The sequence below is a fragment of the Callospermophilus lateralis genome, chromosome 2 (genome assembly GCF_048772815.1).
Source record: "Callospermophilus lateralis isolate mCalLat2 chromosome 2, mCalLat2.hap1, whole genome shotgun sequence".
Lineage (NCBI taxonomy): Eukaryota > Metazoa > Chordata > Mammalia > Rodentia > Sciuridae > Callospermophilus > Callospermophilus lateralis.
Window position 1 is genome coordinate 17397055 of NC_135306.1, and position 23783 is coordinate 17420837.

The 23783-nt window shown below is 39.4% G+C and overlaps 2 protein-coding genes across 5 annotated transcripts in view; one reads left to right on the plus strand and one right to left on the minus strand.

Annotated features, from left to right (window-relative positions):
- The window catches only part of Astn2 (astrotactin 2), an 847605-nt gene that overhangs the window by 635463 nt on the left and 188359 nt on the right, over positions 1-23783 (plus strand). The gene's annotated exons all lie outside the window — the stretch shown is intronic.
- Trim32 (tripartite motif containing 32) lies at positions 1483-14359 on the minus strand. 2 transcript variants are annotated; one of them, XM_076845619.1, is made up of 2 exons: positions 14308-14359; positions 1483-4591 (listed from the first exon to the last, which is right to left on the minus strand). In XM_076845619.1, exon 2 carries the CDS (start codon positions 4566-4568, stop codon positions 2553-2555), a length of 2016 nt encoding a protein of 671 aa, XP_076701734.1. In that variant the 5' UTR covers positions 4569-4591; positions 14308-14359; the 3' UTR covers positions 1483-2552. The 2 variants fall into 2 exon arrangements, with proteins under 2 accessions (XP_076701734.1, XP_076701733.1); XM_076845618.1 differs by having other exon boundaries at positions 1483-4594; positions 14308-14356.

A 23783-nucleotide genomic window follows, 5' to 3' on the forward strand; every position in this document is an offset into this window, starting at 1 on the left:
ATATTAGAAAGCTAAAACAACTAGTAGAAAGAAACAGGTGAACAGATTTACTTGGATACGTGTGGGTAGGGGGAGGGTATACTGGAAAAAGGTTTTTGTTACCAAGTAGAAATTGAAAAGCAAAAAGGTAGGCATGAAGGAAATAACTGACTGGAGTGGCTGGACCGCCCCATGCCACCAGGAATTATTTAGAGCAATTCAGTTGAAGAAATTAATAACAACCACCATTTGTTGAACTGAACCATGCATTTGCACATCTGTTATCTCACACCTTTCCCGGAGGAGGCAGGGGTCATTTTTTCATTTTCTAGAAGAGGAAGTTAAGTGACTTGCCCAAGGCCACATGGCCAATAAGATGGAACTTCTGAAGATTAGCATTGCTGTAGTTCAATGGTGTTCAGAAAGTATTCTGTAGGTTCCCAAGAGTTTTGCATTAGTAGCACAGGTGAGATCAGGGGAGAGGAGAAAGTAGCCAATTCTCCATTTCCACAAACCTGCATCAACCAGAGCAGCTGCTCTTTGATCTATTTTATGGGACACAAAAGACTTTATTTGGTACTGCTGCATTAAATAAAACCCACAACCACCTAATTGAGAAAATAGTTTCTGAGGCATACTCTGCAAATTAGTCAACATGGCAGATAATTAACTGTACTTCACACAGCCTAAAATATTCACATCAAAGAAGAAACAAAAACATTCAGACTGCACTTTGAATCAGCACATACCCTCTTTACTTGAGGGCCAAGGAATCATTGTGATTGAGAGATGGCAACTGAAGTAGATGATGAATGCCATCAAGTGACAGCACTTCCTTCCAAAAGTATAGGCAGCTGTAGTATTGCTGGTCTTGTTTACCTCAGGCCAGCCCACAATGTTATATGCATCTTTCTACTACAAACCATGTGGCAAAAGCCTCACCAGTGTTAATGCCTCAGCAAGTCCCCCACTGATGGCAAAGACAGAGCTCCTGCTGCTGGGTGCCACCACAGATAAAACGGCTCTAATAACTAATAGTTGCTTGTGATGCACTTTTAATTGAATCAATTTCCTCTTAATTACACAGTCTTTGAAAACTGGATGCAATTTCATCATGGGGCTTTCTCCAGGTGAAAAGTGAAAGACAAACTAGTTCAACAACACTTTACCTCTTTCCCTATCTTTTGTGGAATCTCATCACAAATTCTCTCACCTTTGGTCATCTTAAAGGCATAAGACTTTCTTCCGTTTTTGAACTGAAATTAAAGAAATAAGGTGGAGGCTCAGTTTTGAATAGGGTGTTTGTGACTGACACCTTGGCAGTGGGTTCCCATGTACATGGGAGTGAGATTTGGATTCTCTTTACATAATGATGCTTTTGGCTGAATTTTGACCTGGGTAGATTCCTGTGATCTCAAAGAACTGTCAAATCAGCATAGCACAAATCATCCCTTTCCTTGTACCCAAATCCCATAATTAATTAAAAGACATGAACAACAGTGATGACGAAAGTTATCAATTATTTAATGCCTGATAGAAGAATGGAAATAAATTCTGAAGCCAAACAATATACACTCACTGGAGAAAAATACAGAGTAACTATCCAACAGTTTTGATGTTTGTTTTAGTAATGAAAATGGATGTGTCCACCTCCCTGCTTTATTGGCCCTGGCCTGTGTTGTACAGTTTCTCATACGACTCAGCACAGTTCAGTGGAAAGAGGGAAAAAAAAAAAAGAAAAAAGAAACCAGAAAGCCCCAAAGGCTATTAAGTTTGCAGACTACATAAACATTTCTCTTTGCTTATTCCTATCTTCCTATGCTGTGGTGTAATTCCAATCCTTTAAAAGGCAAGCAATTTTCAGGCTGAAGTCTTCAACACCAACCAACTAGAGTCAGTCCATTCTCTGGCACATCTGCAATGGAGACCAACCTAAGATGACACAAATTCCTCAGCCAAGAGGTACTGCTTCCCCTAAGAGACTGTGTTCTCTCTCCCTTGGTGGCACTTGATGAATGTGCTTTTGCACTGGTGAAGGTGATCAAACCTGGAACATCATGCTACAGGGATGCAATGTCTGAAATGTCACTGAAATGTGGAGCAGATCCAACTGGAGCATGCACCCAGAATGCAACCAGAGTTGAAGAGAAAGTATCATAGATGAAGCACATTATAATAGGAAGGAAACAATGAACCACGGAAGGACATCAAAGCCCAAAGAAATTAACAAGGATTTAAGCAGGGGGGCAAATTTCAAACACAGGGGCAAAAGCCTAAAGTGGCTATGTACTGAAGCCTTAGAAGTGCCTAATTTCTAATCAAACATGAGCTAACACCATCATGTGTTCTATTTGGGGAAATGCATCTGTTAAAGCTCTAAATTTAGGTAGGGGGTAGGATATGGTGTGGAGAGGGGAATAACAAACACTAAAAAACAGAACTTCTAAAATGCTAGAACAACCCTGCTGGAATCAGTACATAGGCCAAATCTACTCTATAATACTGCCAACAACCAAGGAAGGACTAAGGGAAGGAAAATTGGCTGGGAGCAGAAGACTGGTATTTCTCATCCTCTAAGGGGTGGAATATCTTCTTAGATGGTAGCTGTAGATCTTGATGCAATGATCCCAACAGTCCAAGACCAACAGCTGTCCCTTAGGAGTGAGGGCAATGCCCACTGGACAGGTGAGCCCTTCTCGAATAAGGACACTATAGCCCCCACCCTTAGGAAAATGGAGAATTTCCTTGCGACTACTATCAGCCACGATGAGGTCACCACGGGCATCCACACACATGCCAGCAATGCAGCGGAAATCCTCATTCTCCGAGAAGAAATGGCTAATCTGGCGACCCAGCTGCCCATCAGGACCCACTGAACCGATGGAGAAACCACCCTCTAAGTGGTGCTCATTCTGCCTATTTTCCAGATTGAGGCCCAAGCCCTGGGTGAAGTAGACGGTGCCTTCAGCATCACAGGTGACAAACTTGGGTCGCACAGCACTGCAGAGACAGCTGTATTTGACCACTCCTGCTCCTCGGTCAACAGTAAAACACCAGAGTTTTCCACCTTCCACATCAGTTACCACAAACTGGCCAGATGGCAAGGCTGTGATGCCCCATGGTTTACTCAGCTGGCTCCTGTGACAGGCCACGCAGTGGCCATCCAAGGTATATACCTTGAGGGAGTTGTCATAGCTGTCAGTCACACCAATGAGACCATGGCAGTTCATGGCCACAGAGAGAGGAGTAAGATTGGGCAAATCAGCCCCAAGGAAGCTTAGCACGAAGCTATCAATGCCACTGGGGCTGCGGCGTATCTCTTTCAAAAAACCTTTGCGAGTAAAGACTTGTATACGGTAGTTGCCACGGTCAGCAACCAGCACCTCACCTTGACTGGTCACGTAGAGACTGACTGGAAGATTGAACATGCCTGGAGTGCTGCCTTTGGCTCCCATCTTCTTCAGAAAGAGGCACTGCTGGATACTGGCGGCCGCCTCAGAACTCCGCTGTTTAGCAGGCGAGGCTCTGGGGCTGGCAACCACTTCCTCGGGGCTCATGTCCATCTCTCTAAATGTAACAGAGGGAGAGGCAGCAGAGGCTGCAGCCTCCATGGCCCAGGAATCTTCCATGTTAACTGTCCGGGGCTTCTTAACAGCTTGCCCAATTTGGAGGGGGCCAACATGACCTACCTTAAGGAGCTCCACATCTTGCAGGGTGAGCTCCCGGGGCAAGCTGGCAGTGAGCTCTGGCTCCTCCTCATCAGCTGTCTCCTCCAGTAAGGCTACATCAGCCTGCTTGATCTTGGCCAGAAAATAGTCACAGCGAGACACAGCCTGCACCTCTGCAATGTTAAGCAGGTAACTCTGCTCCTCTACCACTTGACTATTACACTTCTCAACTTCAGCCAAAGAGCCCGTGAAGAACTTCCGAGAGCGAGCCAACTCCTCCTGGACCCTGCGTTCCTCATGCCCATACTCCTGGAGGACTGCTTTATACCTTGCCTGAAGGTCCTTGGAGACACCTTCCAAAGCTACCTTCCGCCGCTGCAGCTCCCCCATAAGCTCCCGCAGACGTGTCAACTTTTCTCCAAAGTCCCGCCGCCGTTCCTCAGCTGCCTCTTTGACAGGGAGTGTACAGTGGCTGGGAGGCTGGTGGTCTGCCTCCCGGCAGGGCTCACACAGCACCAAACTGCAGCTCCTACAGAACTGCCGGGGCAGCCGCCGCCCACAGGACCGGCACATGAGCAGCCCCACAGCCTCGCTGAGCCCAGCTGTGTCAATGATCTTCAGCACTGTCAGGTTGTCTGTGAGCTGAGTCAGGCTGGTTATGCGGGTAATCTTGCTGCAAAAGGGACAGCGAACCCCATTAATGCTACTAGCTAGTAGCTTTTCCAAACACTGGCGGCAGATGGTATGGCCACAGTGCAAGAGCTTGGGCCGTAGCTGCTCTTCTGTGAAGGACTCCATACAGATGGGGCATTCTAGCACTTCACGGAGGGCATCCAGGTTCAGGTGAGAAGCTGCTGCTGAAGCCATTGCTCTTCTTTGAAGGATCCTGCTAGCACAGCCCAGAACTGAACAGCTTAGCATTCATGCCGCAGAGAGTTGGACTCCTGCTACAGAGAAAAAGAAACCATTATTCATTTTCCATTGCTTATATAAATTAATCCAGTTAAGAAACATTGAGAACAGCGACAGTCAGTCAGTCATTCACTTATTTAACAAATATTTTATTGAGGTCTATCATGTGTCAGGTGTTGACTACACATAGGGAAACAAAGCAGCCAAAGCTTCACACAGTGGGCAGGAATCCAACAAGTAACCTAACTCCCCAAGCAGCTTCTTCAACACTCGCCTGCAAAATATGTCACAATGCTGTCTCCCTTGCAGTTATTGTAAGGGTTAAATAACATGATGAACAAGATGCCCTTGGCACAGAAACTGGCATGTAATACACTAGTAATAAATGCTAGTGATTAACTTCATAAAAAGTGAAGTTCACAACTTATAATTTATACTAGGAGAAAAGCACAGAAAAAATATGTACATTAAAAGGAATATATGACAGGAGGGTCCATGAAATAGTCTATGTGCATGGAGTGATGGATTTACCTAAAGGAATTGGGGAAGGCTGCCCAGCAGTACCATTCCTAAGGAATGTCATGAAAGCAATGAGTCAATGAGAGACCAAGATATTTTAGGCAAAGAACACGGCTTGAGCAAAAAACTGTGGAAGTCTTATTATGTCATAGAGTGTATTGTGTCATGTTTGGGGACCTAGGAATCATCCAGAGAAATAGAACACTCTCTTCATTAGTTTTAGGTGATCTTCAAAACATCAGACCAGAAAATACACATCTTCCATTCATCTCTTTTCCAACTTCTCACCTACATACCCTCTCAGACTAGGTATCATGTACTATACTCAACACAGGGGTTTTCAGGGTATGTATAACTAAGTTTGCCAGTGGTTAAGATGGATTCTTTCTAAAATGAAGGGAAACAGAATTTTCTGAGTGGAAATGGAACTTGATATGGGCACAGAAGAATGCAGAGAAATGTGAAGGTGGAAAGGGGCACCAGGCAAAGGGCACAACAGCCTTTATTAAAGTTATAAAGTGGGGGAGGATACAAGAAGTTTTGTGTATTGGAAAGAAAACAGAACACTAGCCTCTCCATGTTTTATTTTCCTTACCTGTAAAATAGAAATAATACTGCAAGGTTAATGTAAGGAATAAAAAATAATATATGTAGGACATTGAACAGTAAGATGTGGCTTTGCTTCAGAAAAATCTTAAAGTTTTCTTTTTTGTCAACCTTAGGTTAAAATTATGGGAGCATATGGGAGAAACAGAGTAAAGAGTTTGGAAAATAATTATAAAAGGTCTTTAGAATCCATATGTGCTTTTTGAAATTTCTTTTGAAGGGCAGATTGAAGCAAAAAAAGCTGGAATGAAGTGAGAGAAATAAAAAATCAGAGAAACTAGTTTGGAAACTATAGCTAAATAGCCTGGGTGAGGTATTAGGGAGTCTGAACTAAGGACCAGGTAGAAATGGAGAGAATATATATCTGAGCACTATTCAGAAGGGTAATCAGTAAAATCTGAAAATCAGTGGGTTATGGTAGAAGAGGCAGGGCAGGGGGTCTGGGAGGAGAGCAATGAGCTAAGATGGCTAAATAGTCAAGCCCAGATATTTTTTAAAAATAGTAGTTCCTTATCAAGACAGATAATTTCTAGTTTGGAATACCCACTGCTTTACTCAGTACATAATATGAACACTCCCATCTTCTTTGATACTATATATGCTCATGAAGCAGACTTCAAGAAATCTCAGTGCTCTGGAGCCTTATATCACTACCAGCTTATACCCAAAATTAGAATGACTATATCTAGCAAGGTAAGGCATGTGGATAAATACAGCCTTTCTTAAATGCAAATCCTACAGCTGCACCTGTGCAGTCTTGTGACATGCAGATAGTCAATTGTCAAGGGAGGAGGGGGGGAGGGGGAGGGGGAGGAGGAGGAGGAGGAGGAGGAGGAGGAGGAGGAGGAGGAGGAGGAGGAGGAGGCAGCCGCCACTGACAAGTTAGTTTAATTTTAAGGATAGTGAAGCCAGCTCAGAAAAATCTTTGCCTACCTCATCAACATTCTCCAGGCACATAGAAGGGAAGTCAATGTAGACTGAGAGATTACAACAAATTTCCATCATATTTAACTTAGCTTTGAAATGCAATCTGACAGAGCAGGAGATACGCAATTTATCTAAGGTCAGTGCTACTTTCTTGATATTCCTAGTACTGTAAGAGATTTCATCTAGTTCCTACTATGTGTTAGATACCATGTCAGGAGTTTCATATGCTTAATCTCATTTAATCCTCATAATCACAGTATTTTTATTATCCTATTTTACAGAGAAGAAAGCTAAAGTTCAGAAAAACTAGCTCAAGATCATACAGCTTAAACATGGTGGAACCTTACAGAGTAGACATTTTTACTTTTGTGTTTAACACAGCATTACTTCCAAGCTTTCTTCGTTGTTTTTTTTTTTAATATTTTTTTTAGTTGTAGATGGACAAAATATCTTTATTTATTTACTTATTTTTATGTGGTGCTGAGGATCAAACCCAGTGCCTCACACATGCAAAGTAAGCGCTCTACCACTGAGCCACAACCCCAGCCCCTTTGTTTGTTTTTTAAATAGTCATGTAACATTTACTAACAAGTGTCCTCTAGACTGAGCTGGGAAATGTTGCCTTATAACACATAATTTTCTTCTTAATAAAGAAGGAACAATAATATAGGTATGAGATTCAGCTGCTATAGAGTAAGTTAGATTGATTAGCTGAGTGACCCACTCCCATACATTAGCCTTACAACCTATTATGACACAAATCCATAGCTCAACAAAATGACAAATTACTGCATCATGAGCCCAAGGGGCCACATGTGGATATCTGAATCTGTGGAGGCCGAATTCTTAAATGCTATGGGTCTGGGGACAATAACCTACAAATACGGATAGAAACCTCAAGTCAGGATTCATACAAACTATCTCAATGCTAAACTGATAGCTTCCTTCTCTCTTCTGTCATCTGGGACAACAGACTGGGGGCAACATTTGGTTTGGATCCAGAGCATGTTACCTTACAATGTGCAGGGACATCTGTTCTTCCCAGAGCTGGCACTGCAGATCAGCTAATTAAAAAGTCTGCCAGCTTGTAAAAGTACCAGCAAATTCTTCCCCTAGCTTTCTGGAATATCATACCACCTCCTTCAATTAAAAAGCTTTCTGCTTCCCTATCTAAGCCATCACCTTTAAAAAAGGAATTTACTATGCCCACATCCATACCCCAAATTATCTAAACTATCTACTATCTCTAAGGATGTCAGAAATTCCTGCCCTGCAGCTGCCATGCTTTTCCAGGGAAACACAAGTTACCATCACTGGAGGTATGGAGGGCCTCAGATCTGGAAAAAGTCTGGACAGCTGTTCCTACATGACCATGACCTGGGAATACAACATTCAGAAAGTTCTCAGCCTGAAATGGAACTTAGAAACAGGCAGATATAGTCTCATTCCTCCAGATGGACACATCTGGTCATTACTATTAAAATTGAGAAGGACTATATGGAAGCTCAATTTGACATCAGTTTCCCTGAGAAGACTATAAAAGGAATTATCATCTCAAGTCTTTATGCTGCCCATTTTCTGCCAGCTATAAAACATGTGGCCAACCAGAATGAAACCCTACCATGTTCTTTATGATCTTGTATGCCTTCATAATCCTTTGAACACATTTCCTAGCAGGCACTTTGTACAACCTTACAAAGTCTTAACCTGTCGCTTGATCTAACCTCAGCTTATCCCCACCCCTTACCCTCTCTTGATGTAATTATTCATGCTGCACATCTCACACTTTTATTAGCATATCTCTTTGGCTCCTGAGAAGACTTCCCTTAAGCTATGTCTGCTCTTAAGACTTAGGAAAATTCTGTACTTATATCCCAGCCTAGTCTAATATCATGTGGCACCACTAGGTTTTCCCCAGTCCATGAAGTAAATAGAAAAAGCAAAAAGTAAACAGAACAAAACAAACAAAAAAAAGAAGCAAAACAAACCACAAACCCCGGAGGTCAGACAGAACCGGATAACAGCACTGTCATTTGCAAGTTGTGGGACAGTGGCAAGTTATTTATCCTCTTGACTTGTTTTTGTAGTTCATAAAAGATTCCTGTGATGACTAGGAATACTGCATATGAAGTACTTAACCTGATACTGGTAGATACGCAATAAAAGAATGCTATTTACCATATATTTAATAACAATCAAAACAGCATTAACAATAACCAGTACTAGTATTAACAAAGAGTTTTGAAAGGATGAAGAATCTTTCATGGAATGTAAAGACACAAAGATTAATAAAAGGACTGGTCAGCTTTGGAGGGATTTGATTGAGAATGCTGGATATCCAGGCTAGAAACTAATGGGTAAATGAATTCACATCTTCTTGTGACCAAAAAATAAACTGCTTCCATTCCTCCTAGCATAGACTAAACATGAAATACTAGAATTAGTAGTAATCTCAAAGAGTAACATAAATGAGGAAACTGAGATGAGGAGAAGGAAATTAATAACTCATACATCTTAGGGCAGAACTAGCACTAAAAGGAAGAAGCTAAAAATAAGCATTATTACAGATTAAGGAAGTGGGCTAAAAAATCAGGCATTCTGGATTTGAATCCCAGCTCTAATAACTTATTGTAGAGACTAGGATAAGTTATTTAACTTCTCTATTTTTTTTTTTTTTTTAGTTTTTTATCCATGAAAAGGGGCTTTAGAATAGTACCTCCTTCACAAGGTTATCATAAAAATTAAATGAGATTTATGTATGCGAAGCACTTAGTACAGTACTAAGCCAGGCATACAATTAACTGTGCAAAAAATAGCTTTTATTGTTATTAGTAGCAGTGACAAAAGAAGCAGCAGCAACTGCCTGCCACTACCACCCAGCCTACAAGAAGAAATGAATAGGCCTTTTTCAATAGGTAGACTGTACCTAAGGCATCAGATACATGATTTAAATAATAAAATTCTGAGCCGCCTTGGAGATTGTTTTTCTTGATTATACAATCAAAAGTCAGATGACCCAAGGTTTCAAGTGTTCATCCAATGCTTGAGTTGTCTATCATGTGGTAGTTGTCTAGAGGTCTCCGTATCCTATATACATTATCAGCCTCTTGTAGGCTTAGACCACGCAAAACTGGAGATCCCTAGGCAATTCATTCAACACATTTTTCTGAGCACCTAAATTGAGTGCAGACCTATGCAAGGTTGGAAATACTTTTTTTTTTAGAAAAAAAGAAACAAGAGTTTTCAACCAAAAACTAGACAATGTCTAAATACTATATTTCCTTTCACAAGACATAGTCTATTCTATATTGTACTATGAACACACTCCTTTTTTTTTTGTAGTTTATGACATTTCCTTTTATGTCAGCTTTCTAAATTATATTTATTCCTCATACACTTTAACACAATGCTATTCAATTCCATAATTATCTCCATGCCACAATGGTCATATACTAGCAAGACTACAGTTACCACCTGATATTCACCTAATTATCTGTGTGGAAGAAAATTCTGATTAAATTTAGATTACTCAGGGCATTCACGGAACCTGGAAACAACTAAAATAAACTGAAAAATAGGGGCTTATAGTGAGACACAGGAATGTCCCCAAAGTTGCACCAGTGTGGGACACATAAGTAACATCCCAGGATATTTCTAAAATATGTTTGTGAAAAAAGAAGCTTTCGCTAAACAAGTCAAGGATAGGTTAAATCAACAATAGGGTTTGCTGGAAAAAAAGACAGTCTGACCTTTGTTTCTGATTTTCTCAAAAACTGTCAGAGTTAAAAAGTATCCCTTGCTTGGGTAATAGGTCAGGGACTCTGGGTTCAATCCCCAGGAGTAAGAAAAAAAAAGATCTCTTGCATCTTCTACAAATATTTTGGTAATACCTATGCTGCCAATCTGACTCAAAGAATACAAACAAGGGAAAAGTCAACAACCTTTTCTGAGGAAGGTCCAATTCAACTGAACCCATCCAACTCTTTCTTTTCATATGATACATGCTCATTTAATCATGAGGTCACCCCACCCACCTTGATTAAAGGATCAAGAAGCAGACACTGGGAAAAGTACATCTGGTGATAGGAATTTGGATGATACTGACAAAGACCACATTAGGGTCATTCAAACCTGGGAAAACAACATTCCAGCTTTAACTTTGTTTTATAATTGCAATCTTTCGTGACACAACTATTTATTGAACTTCAGGTACCTTTCGTACATAACTCTTATTTTCAAAACTATGTAAAGACTATTATTTATTCCTCTTTATAAGTAAGGAAAACAATGCTCCAAAAAAAAAGTAACCTGTCCAAGATCTCAAAGCCAGTTAAATAGGAGATGATCAGGGACCCAAATACTCATGTGTAAACTCCCAGCCATAAAACCACATTGACTCAAATGATGTGTTATACTTCCCCAGCTGACTAGACTACCATTACCTCTAGGCAGAATCTGGCTGAAAGGTTGGCAAATGCATCTAGGAATGACTTAAATCTGATTGTTCCACCCCAGAAAAAACAGAGGCAGGATCACATCAGTGTATGGAAAATGGTCCACTTCAAGAGCCTTGTACTCAGCAACTAGGGAGGCTGAGGCAGGAGAATCACAAGTTCAAGGCCAGTTTGGCAATTTAGTGACAACCTGTCTCAAACAATAAAAAGGGCTGGGGATGTGGCACAGTACACTCCTGGGTTTAATCCCCAGTACCAGAACAACAACAACAAATAGCTTGTAAATGTTTGCTTCTAACCATTCTCCAGACATAGGCACAGGGCTCTTTTAATAAAACTAGTATAATCTAATTTAGGAGATGGATCTGGGCTTGCATCTCTGCTTAGCCACTTGTGTGTAGCCTAGTAAGTCATTTAAACCTATTAGTTTTCTAATTTACCAAAATAAGGAATAACAGATTATCAGCAAGATTGCTGGCCAGATTTACTGAGATAATGCACATACTAAGCATTTTATTTGTATTTTTAATAGACTGAGGCTGACAAGTGCTTGACCAAGGTCACATAGAAAATAAGCAGCAAAGCAGTTGTACTTCTAGCTTCTGATTCCAAGGCTTACTCAATTTTTGTTACATATTTTCGCTGGGGGTGAGCGTGGGTATTCCAGCAAAGTCTTGGCTCTCGGATCCAGTCCAGCTTTGTTTCTAAACTGGCTTTGGCAATGCTGTAGCTAGTCTTGGAACTGATAGAGTCAATGCTATTACTATTCTCTCCCAGAGGAAAGAAGCGAAAAGAGATCATTGAGAACAGTAGTCACCCTCCTTCACAGTACAGATGATTTTCGCCTGAGGCCCTGCAGTGAGGTGTTTTTTTTTAAGCCAAGGGCCTCCAAACCTTATTGTATAATCCCTTGCAAGTCTTTTTCCTTGCTATCCTCAAGTACCTCTCTTTATCTATTCAAGGTCCAGGTCTAACAGCAAACCAAGAACAAAGTACAGGGTTCCTCCCTACTTAATCTGGAGAGATTTACCCACCTTTAGAGTTTAACCTAATATTCAGTGATACTAACTGAGCAATCCTCCTTTTCAATAAAGGAGAATGGGCTTAGAAAATAAGACTAAGGAAAGAGGGAATATACGAAGTTACAGGAATGGCTTAACTCTGCTATTCCTACCTATGGACACTGGACAAGTCACTTCTTAAACCTTAGTTTCCTCATATGTAAAACTGTGTACAGCAGAGATTACTTAGAAGAGTTGTTATGAAAACTAAGCAAGAAAGTCCATATAAGAACTAAAACTTGATAAATTTGGAGTACCATGTATAAGACACTGGGCACCCTAATTTACTTCACTAAATCCTCACAAAAATCTTATGGCATAAATCCTGTCATTAACCCCATTTTACTGAAAACCTCTGAGTGCCTTTACTCTTTAAGTCATTCGAAACCACAAAGTCAGGAAGAAATAGGGCCAATATTTGAACCCAGAATATTTGACTTCAGAACAAGGTTCCTCAATTTTAGGACTATAGTTTGGACCAAATAATGCTTACTTTGTGGGGGCCATTCCATGCATTATAAGATGTTTAACAGTATCTCTTGTGTCTACCACTAGAGGCCAATAGTATCCCCATCCCACTGTGTCAACTAAAAAATGTTTCCATACATTGCCTCTGAGGAACCAAATCACCCTGGTAAAAAATCACTGCTTTAATAATGCAGCAATAAAAATAAATTTAAAAAACACTGCTTTATAACATGGCATAGGGCTAAATGCTCTTCAATACATGATTTTTCCTTTGTTTCTCTCCCAGCCCAAAAAACCTCATTCACAGAGCCACTGCCTCTTTAAACTAGAATAGACCTTTTGGGATTAACAGATTGAGATAATGGTCCACTCAATTCCCTAGAGATCTCATACATCTACTATAACTGCTTGGGGGAACAGAGAAAGGGAAGGATAGTTTCCCTGCTTCACCCCTCACCCTTGACTACTCTTCTTCCCCAAAGTCTTAACACTTTCAGCAATGTAGTAGTCAGATGGAGTCTCAGTGTCTCAGGATAAGAGGTCTCAATAGAGGAAGATTCTGCCCACACCCGCCTTCAGGGAATATCACATTCAGATTCTCTGAAGACTTATGACTTTATTTCTCAACCCATGACTATGCAAAACTTCATACATATACACTCACATATAGTTTCACAGGTTACTTTTAAGGTCCTTGGTTATCCAGAACTCCACTTCCCATGAGAGACTTCAGAATTCCTTTAGTAGCCTAAGATACCAACCCACAAATCTCCCCAGAGGCCTTTAATTCTATAGCCCAGTTACAACATCCCCACCCCAGCATTCAATCCTCTCCAAATCCTGTTCCCAACTCACAATATAGAATTTCAACCTATTGCACTGTACATTGCAACCTTGCAAACCTCATGAATTATTCACTCATGTGCCCTAAATCCCTCTGACATATTCTTTAATCCCCGTTTCCAAATCTCTGTAGGCTCCAACCTTTCTTCTCAGCTCAACACCCCAATCCTGCACCTCAAATTTCCTCCCTCCTTCAATCTGAGCGCTCAACTCCATCAGGAACAGTGCAGCCCGCAAACCATACTCCTCCTTCTTTCATTGACCCTGCCTCACGTGCTGCTTTCAAACCTTAAGCCAGGTCTTCTGCTACACCATAGATCCTGCTTCTTACAGTTTCCCCCAGGAACTCACCCCTCGATCTCTCCCAGACCCTAATCCGGAAATTCCTTTCTCTTTAGCAAGGATCGCCCTAGACCCGCTTCCTCTGATCTTAGACCTTGCCCCCTACCCCGCAAACGCCTAGCGCTCCTACATTCCCTCGAATCTCATTAAGGCTCCCCAGTTCCTTCACGTTTCTAAAATTCTGCACCCAGATCCTTCTGGGGGCCTCAGACTCCCTCCCATCACCCAGATGCTGCACCCGTCTGTCTTCGGGGCCCCCACATTACCTCATACCTCCCGAGACCAAGACGCTGCGACTGCGAATCTTCGAAGAACCACTCGCTCCCCTCCCCCAGCTGCATCTCCTGCGATTCTCGCCCCAATCCCTCCCGAGCCTGCCCCTCGCAGCCCCACCCCCACCCCGTCCTGCTTCTCGGATCCGTTCCCCAGACCCTGCCACTGGGGCGTGGGTCCCCGCCCAGCCGCTCAAACACCGCCTGCGACGCCGGCTGCGGTCCCTGGTCCCCTGCCCTCCTTCCCGCCCCCTACCTGACCGCCCGCGGCTCCAACGCGTCCACCACCGCCAGCCCACCCGCCCGCCGCCCACTGCGCACGCGCCACCGCACGCCCCCTTATCGGGCTCCAATTCGCAGAGCCGCCTGTCCGTCATGGCACTCCTCCCCGCCCCGAGGCATGCTGGGGCTTGTAGGCCAGAGGGCAGATCGCTCTGGGCCCTGTGGCGCAGTAGGGCTAACATCGTTTTATTCAGCTTCCTTCCTGTCCCCTTTGGACCCATGAAGAAATTGAGGCCCCCGGGACAGGAGTCTGTTCACTCAGGGAGACGGAAACCAATCCAGAGCTCCGGGTTTGACTCCGTGTCGGCTCCTTCTGTAAACTGACTTCAGTTGGTAGTTTCCAAGAATGCCTCAGCGCCTCACAGAAAGGCCCTCGGAGCCTCAGCTTTCCCATCTGCGAAATGGCACAAGGGAAGACAAGCCCAGAACCCCAACTCCCTACCTCAAGCTCTCTATTTTTGCTCGTGACACACCCTTTACTAGAGACATTATCTGAGCAAAAAGCTGCTCTTGGTAAGAAGAGTTTTTCCTACTCAGCTGGGAGGCCGACAGCAGAGAGAGATATGGGGAAACACTGCAGCTTCTCTCCTCGCAGACTGAAGCTACTCCGAAACCCAAACCCGAGTCTGGCTTTGGGGAGTTGGGTGGGTGGTGAAGTCTTACCAGGTAAAGGCTCATCTGGCCTACTGGGTGACCAGGACCTGCAATCCCTAAAATAGCTTGGAGCCAGTTACCTGCTCCTGAAGGTGACCATACCGTACAGTTTAAGAGTGAAGGGGTATTGAAGTAGTATGTGCTGGTTTTGAAGTTCTGCTTTGCTATGTGACAGTGCACAATGATAAAACTACAGACAATACTTGCTGACTGGTGACAACTAAGTTATTCACCTCCATAGCTCATTTAATCCTCAGAACTTCTCTTTGAGAGAAGATTAATGATGCCAAGTTGTTTAAATAACAAGGCCACCAGGTACTACCTGTCAGAACCTAAGAGTTCAACCCAATCCTGAAAACTCAACTTCTTAATCTTGTGTAACCATTCTCCCCATTTCTTTATCTGTAAATGAAGGTGAGATTTGCTATGAGGATGAATTTAGATCGTCAATTAATGGAAGTTTTTTAAAAATTGTAATTGGCTTACCCATTCAGGGCTGCTGGATCCATAATCCCTAGCATTTCAGATATTGGGAAAACAGGAAGTTCACTTGACATACTTCATGACCTCCTGAGACCAACAGTGCACTTGCAATTCAGGGCCGCATGGAGTTTGAACAGGCAGGGTAAAAATAGATTGAGTCAAAACTAGATGGAGAAGGGAGCCCCATTGGAGACTAAAAGGCCTGGAACAGATTTTGGTCAAAATTGGCCTCTGGTGGATACAGAGAGAACCTCGGGGAACAGGAGGGAGGGGTATTTACTCTTCCTACTTTCCTATGTACCTGCTTCTAACTCTGATCGTTTTTCACAAACCACATACAGGTTGGTCTTTATTCTTTTGCCTGTCATCTTTACCTGTGGGTTATGAACTTCCCTGAAGGACATTGCCTGTTTGTAGTCATATCTGTTAGCACAATGCCCAGCATATAAAATCTGTTGAGTAAGTAAAGCAGACTCAGAAATGTGACCTTAGGCAAATCAAATTGCCTGACTGTCCTGGAGTTATTCTAAGTGCAAAATGACTCACTGGGATCACTCAATTAAGTGTTGGCCATGTTTTGAGCACCATAATATATCAGGCACTACATAGATATCCATGTTACAATTAATTCCTTCAGTTCCTTAAGTAGATAGTAGTAGTTCCATGTTACAAAAGAGATAACAAAGGCTCAGAAAGAGGTAGAACTAGAGTAAACATCTAGTCCAGTTGGCTATGAACCACCATGCCAAAATTACCCACGTTTGTGACATGTGCTATCTCTCTATTTTATTAAGGTTTGTTTATAAGACTCAAAAGAAATGTCAGTGCTCAGAAGTCAAGGAATTTGTGGCAGCCCTTATGACAATGTGATATAATCCTGTCAAGGAAAAGATTCTCATTTGAGATGTTCTGAGCAGCAGCATCAGAGAATAGTGGAATGTGCTCCTGAAAGTCTGAAGATAAAGCTCAAGCATGCCTTTAAAAAAATCATTTCTTTCTGTTACAAAAAAAGTGTTTATTTGACTGTGTTTTTTAAAAAAATTTAAACTACTTACCAATTGAATTAATTGCCATGCTTTACATAAAATCTCTTTATTTTTCAAAGTAAAATAAGCACTCTGGAACTGTACTCATTTTTATTCTGTGGCTTTTCATACACTGACACAATATTAGCAGTCCTCTTACACAGAGACATTTTAAAATACTCTTTGTGGAGCCCTTTAAATACTCTTTATTCAGCATTTTAATATAATGGGTTTTCATTTAACATTTAAATCACCTGTATCAGTTTCCTAGGGCTGTGGGAACAAACTACCACAAACTAGGTGGTTTAAAATAAGAAAAATTTATTCTCTCACAGTCCTGGAGGCTAAATGTTTGAAATAAAGGTATAAGCAGGACCATGCTCTCTGTAGGCTTTATGAGATCTTTGCAATTATATTAAGCAAATTATCTTGTTATATTATGTGCATATATGAAATTCGTAACAACAGATCCCACTATTCTGTGTAATTCTAATGCATCACTGAAAAATATAGGAAGCAAAAAAGAAAAAGATCCTTCCTTATTTCTTCCATTTTCTGGTAGCCCCAGGCATTCCTTGACTTGAAACACTAGTTATATTGGATTAAGGGCCTGCGCCACTCCAGTTGATGTCCTCTTTATTGAATACATTTATGGCAACTTATTCCCAAATAAGGTCACTTTCTGATGTTCTGGGAGTTAGACTTTCAACATACCTTTTTGGAGACACAGTTTTACTGATAACACCACCAAACATTATGTGCTTTTCTCTTTAAAACAGGGATTGATAACTGGCAACATTTTGAGAAAAAAATGAGATATTAGAAGTAAAACACTTAGCATTTGGTCTACAGTGTTGGAGTGTTTATTTTGCGTTTATTATTTTTTTAAAAATAAATTTACTCATTTAAGTACACCATTGTTTAGAAAGAGCAAGGGCTCTGGAATCAGCCCCATTTTCCCCAGAAAGTTATTTTAGGGAATATATAAGAAGATGATCTAACATAAGCCTAGATAACTTGTTGGAATTGACAAAGCTTTGTAACCTTGGGCAACTTACTTAACATCTCAGTACTTCACTTTTCTCCTCTACAAAATACGGATAATAGTAGTTATTTACAACATAAAATGTAAATATAAGGTGACATTAGATATAAAGTGTTTAAAGTTTTACTGGTAAAGAATAAGTGCTCTGTAAATGTTAGCTGCTATTATTATTATTATTCTCAAAATATCTCCTTTTCTTCTGTCATTAGCAACTGAATTTTGAAGGATAGGAGGAATTTTTTGCTTACAGAATATAGGGGAGATAATTGTTCAGGGTTAAAACTCTCACTACTTCCTAACCAAATTTGTCTGAGTCTAGAAGTTTACAATTACTAGAATTTTCATGAAATAACATAAAATTATATATGTCTATCTTTACTACTTGTCTATCACTATATATCAAATGATCCCCTAAAATGTTTCCACTTAAAATAATTACTCACATATTGTCTCACAGTTTCATTGAAACAAGAATCCAAGCATAGTTTTACTGGATCCTCTACTTTATTTACCTTGTCTTCCAAAGCTGTGATGAAGTTATTGCAGCGGGTTGAGATCTCACCTGAGGTCTGGAACCGGAAAGAATACAATTCCAGATCCCTCATGTAGTTGACTAGATTCAGTTCCTTAAGGGTTGTTGGACTGTGGGCCTAGTTCTTTGCAGGCTATAGTCTGGAGATTTCCCTCAGTACCTTATCACATGAACCTTTCCATGTTTCATTTTGTTTCATCAAATCCAGCAGGAGGGAGTCTGCTAACAAGATGGAAGTCACAATTTTTTTGTAAGCCAGTTACAGAAGCAGCATTCTTTTCATGTTGCCATATTCTATTGGTCAGGAGCCAGTTGTTCAAGTACAGGAGGTTGTAACAGGCAGTGAATATCAAGAGGTGGGATTATTGAGGGATTTTAAAGGCTTCTTTTCCTGCCTTTTACCTTCCTTTCATTCCATTAACTTCTGTTTCTCCTTCTGTTATTCTCTATTTTTTATTTGTATCTATCTAGTTAGTTAGTTCTAGTTCTTGCTAAAACTGACTCTAACCTCCATATGCCATATTTAATACCTATATGCTTCTCAGTCTAGCCTAAACCTAGGTGTTTGAATTCAATTTAAATTAAATATATAGAAGAAAATCTGAACAGAAACAACTTTATCTACCATCTTAATGTAATTATTATATTGGCTATATTTATATAACATTAACCATTTATGAAGATCATTGTAATCCATTTATACATAGTTATGATAATGCTAGGAATATAACAAGTGCTTTTTCAATAAATATAAATTTTGATATTTTATTTACCTAATGTTGAAAAGTATTTGAAATTTTTTTTCTCTGGCCTTCATAGCTATCAAACCAGCTATGTGTTTGTCAAGTTGACAAACCCGTCTTTGAACAAATAAGACTCCATAAACTTCCTTGTGTAGGGAGTTTTTTTTTTCTTTTTTGATTTATTTCCTTGAGCCGAAATGGTAACAACTGATTCAGAATTCTGAAGCTTTATTTTAATATCATATACATTTATATTCATTAACCAGACCCAGTTTATAATGGTTTGAACTAGTGTGATTGATTAAAAGGGGAGCAGTTATGGAACACTGGCTAAGCAGGTGTTTAATACATCCCTGTAGATTGAAGGTTTGCCTTGAAAGCATACAGAGTGTGGGGTCCACAACCACAATTCAATTCACTGCTAAATGAAAGCTGCTGGATAATTTCCATGTTCCTTATTTCTTTTAAGCCCTGCTTCTCAGCCTTGCTCCTAGGGCCCAGTTCTTCTTGGGTCTAGTAGTTTAGTCAAGTTTTCTTGACTAACTGATAACTACCACTAACCAGTCCATCAGCTGACATTGTAAGAATGTCCAACTGCAGACAGAGGGTTAGTTGTGGAATACTCTCACCTCCATTCTACATATTCTTTTTATATCATTGCTTGCCCAATGCTCTATTTTGATTTTTCCTAAAAATAGGAAAATTTTAATGCTATTTTAAAATTTAAAATCTAATATGTAAGTAATAGTTTATAAGGTGAATCTTATGAAAATTAAAAACTTCTGCTCTGCAAAGGACAATATCAAAATAATGAGAAGACATGCCACAGACTTTGAGAAAATATTTGCAGAAGATACATTTGATAAATACTGTCAGTAAAAGTACACAAGGAACTCTTAAAACTCAACAATAAGAAAATAAACAACTTGATTAAAAAATGTGTCAGAACCTCAATAAACATCCCCCTGAAGAAAATGCATGGCTGTCACATAAACATATAAAAAGATGTTCCACATCACATTATCAGAGAAATACCCACTAAAACAAAAGACCTCTGTATGCCTATTAGCAATTTAACACTGATAATACCAAATAGCTGACAAGACAGAGATCAGCAGTTACCCTTATTTATTGTTGCTGGTGATACCAAATGGAACATCCACTTTGGAAGACATTTTGGTAATTTCTTACAAAGCAAAAACACGCTCTTGCCATGAGATTTAGTAGTTGTACTTTTTGATATCTACCAAAGGAAGTGAAAAACATATCAACACAAAAGTCTGCACATGGACATTTAAATTGCAACTTTATTCATAATTGTCAAAACTTGGGAGTTATCAAGATATCCTTTGGTAGGCTAATTGATAAATAAACTGTGGAATATTCAGAAAGTGTACCATATAGAGTGCTAAAAAGAAATAACTTTCAAGTCATGAAAATACATGAAATAAATATATATATTAAGCAAAAGAAGCTAATCTGCATATGACTCCAATTGTATAACATTCTGAAGTTAAAAATCTTATCAGTGGTTATCAAGGGTTAGGGATAAGAGGAAGGAAGGAATAGGTAGAGCACAGAGGATTTTTAGGGCAGTAAAAATACTGTGTGTGATACTATCATTTGGATACATGTCACTATACATTTGTCCAAATATATAGTGCTTATAGAATGATAAGTGAACTGTGGATTTTGAGCGATTATGATACAGGTTCATCAAATAGACCATACTGGCGAGAGTACCAATAATGAGAGAAGCTATGTGTGTGTAGGAATACGGAGTATATGGAGAATTTCAATTTTGCCATGAGCCCTAAAATGCTCTAAAACAATAGTATTTAAAAATACAAGTGAATATGAATTATAAAAAAGAAACAAAACAGTACATGATATGAAATTTGAAATCATCCCACATCATCCCACTTATTCTACTAGCCATCAATAATGGTCTTTACCAACTTTATATAAGCCTTCTGCAAGGTGTCTCAATATTTCTTTAAACAAATCTTAAGTATACACATTGAGAAAGAAAATGTTATAGTGAATCTCTGTGTGCCCCTTACTCAGTAATGCTTCTTGTCAATATTTTCCTATTTTCACCTCAGCTATTGCTTATCCCCAATTTGCTTTTTGTTGCTGGGATATTTAAAAGCAAATCCAAGATATAGCATTCCTCCTATAAATACCTCAGCATGTACCTTTAACAGATAATTATTTTAAACATAATCTCAATGTTATTATCCTATCTAGAAGTTCATATTCAAAATTTTAAAATTTGAATATAAAAATTTGGCTTTAAAATATCTTTTTTATAGTCAGTATGTTTAAATAATGACCAAGATGCCTATATATTGTACTTGGTCTCCTAATCTGTAATGATTATGTCCTTTAATTTTGCCCGTACTATTTTTTGTTGAAGACATTGGTTTATTTGTCCTTTAGAATTTTCCAAATTGCAAACTTAATCAATTGTTTCCTCATGGTGTTGTTTAACTTATTCCTTTATCCTAGGGAATCAATTGGAGAATTTTTTGTTCCTAGAAGTTTTTGTTTCTAGAATCCTTTTATGGAATGATAAAATCACTTCTCTGAATAATGTTTTCAGAGGGCATGTAAGAAAATACATAGCAAGAATAACAGAAAGAAATTGTATCAATATACTGTCATCAAAATATTAAAAATATAGCAACATATGTGCTCCTTTATGAATGACAAGATGTAGTGGAGAGATATCCATCAGAATTTCTAAGTAGTGTTGAACATAAATATTTTAAATATTTGTAACAAGTGTAAAGTGATACAAATATTTAAAATTCTATCAAAGTCATAGAAAATTTTATTGCTACTATATTCTTTTAGTTGCATTTATAATTTAAAAATGCTAAGTTGCAATTATAGGAAACTGAAAATAAAGATGTATTTTTTCTCAGTACAAGTTCATAAGTTCATTCTATTCATGGATTTAAGAACTACCACCTGAATCGTATAGCATCAGACCAGGATTTAATGTCTCATTGTACTTTTAGTCATGATCAAAATGATCAGCAGTTTCAGTTGCTATCAGTGTGATCTATCCATTAGAAATTTTCCCATTAGCCTTTCTCCTAATGGTTTTGGATTTATTGATTATAGTTGTCTAGATCTAATATTTTATTAGACATTTTAATAGAGTGATTTTATAATTCTATCATTCTTCCTGTCTTTATTATTTACAATATTTCCAAAAGGAAAAATGTAGTTGCCCAGAAATTCAGTTCATATAATAAAAATATGATTCATAATTGATTCTGTTACACTTTTCAAAATAGTATGCTTATCTCCAAGCAATCGCTAATAGTGACCAATGAGTTTTGTTGACTTTTTAATTTACTTAGTTATTTTGGGTGTTGATTTTAGTGTGAGTAATATTATGAACTAATGGCAATTTATTTGATAAATTTCAATTTCTTGCAATCGTTATTCTCTTTAGTGTTCATATTGTTTCATGTAAGGCTGATGTAAGCTACTTTAGGTTGGTTTCTGTGCCCTTTTGAAATGACCCCATTGGTCTTGACCCTGCTTTTTGGTACAGCAAACATCCTGGGTTTAGCTTTATACCATTTTGTTCCAGAACTGAATCAGGAATTTTTATTAAAGAATACTTTGTTCCTTTCAGTGGAAACAGAGTCTGAGCATTAGGACTAGTTTTCTGTAGTAAGGTCATTTTTTTCTAGGCTTTTTCGGGGACAGAGTTGTGAAATGTTGACTTCCAATTGAAATTTCAGTTCACAGATTTTTTTCTTAGCTTCTTTGACTTTATACCTGGATTGTTGAAAATCTTAAAGACAATAAAATAAAAGCTTGTTTGCAACACCACACAATATACACATAGTGGCTTCAAAATAACAGTGTTCCACATTAATCTAATTGAAGACTTACTTGCAGATCATCTTTTATTTTGAATACTTTTTACAAAGCATATAACACCCAAATACTGCATTAAAATTACTTTAGGTGCATCATAATTACATGTAATAGTTGGAAAGTCACTGTGAGATATTTGTGAGGTATTCGTTCCTGAACACATCATAATTTGGAAAAGGGGAGGTACTGGGGAGTGAAATTTCCAAACACTACATTTTTCTCTCATTTTCTTTCTTCTTCTTTTCCTTCTTTTTATTTTGCCTTTTTATCTTTTTCTTTCTCTCTTTCTTTCCTTTGAGATTACACCATACCTGGCCTGAATACTACATTTTAAAGCCACTTGAAACTATTATTTTCTCCATTTATTTCTATCAATACTTAAAGGTAGATTCAGATCTATTTCTTTCACTTCATATATAATTTGTAGAAATAATTATGTCTTTTTTGATTTTAAAAAATTATGCAAAACTTTGTGTTTTACGTAAAACACAAAGCTAAAACTTATAAAATAAGATATTGCCGCAGTCTGTCTGGGCACAAAATAACCAAGCCACCACAAAAGCCTTGTAGATTCAAACAGCAACTCTTTATTCTCGAACTCTCACCGGCACTCTACACACATGTTCTGGGAAAATACACTGCCTCCACCGGGCTCCGCGCGCCAATTCTCTCAGAACTCTGTGAGAACTCAACGGGAACTCAAGGAGCGGGGCGCCTGAGGCAGCAGGATACGCCCTATTCCCAGCAGGATCCACCCTAAACCTGGAACCACCCTAAACCCGGATCCGCCCTAATCCCTGAGCAGGGTCACCTTTCAACCAAAACTCTCAAACATTCATGCAATGTCACTGCAAATGACCTGGGTCCAAGGCAAGCCCATTTCCACAATGGAGAGTCCTCCCTCTAAGCAACATTGGGTAGGCTGACAAGGAAATTGCCTTGCATCATTCCTACTTGGCTATGGCTCTCAGCATCTCTCTGCTTCTGATTAATTACTTGTGTATAGGCCTATGCACCAGTGGGGGGGGGGTGAGGTTCTTTGCTTCACCTCTGTTGGTCCCCAAA

Coding starts and splice junctions, on each gene's coding strand:
- Trim32 (XM_076845619.1), bottom strand. CDS start 4,568: ATGCTAAGCTGTTCAGTTCTGGGCTGTGCTAGCAGGATCCTTCAAAGA.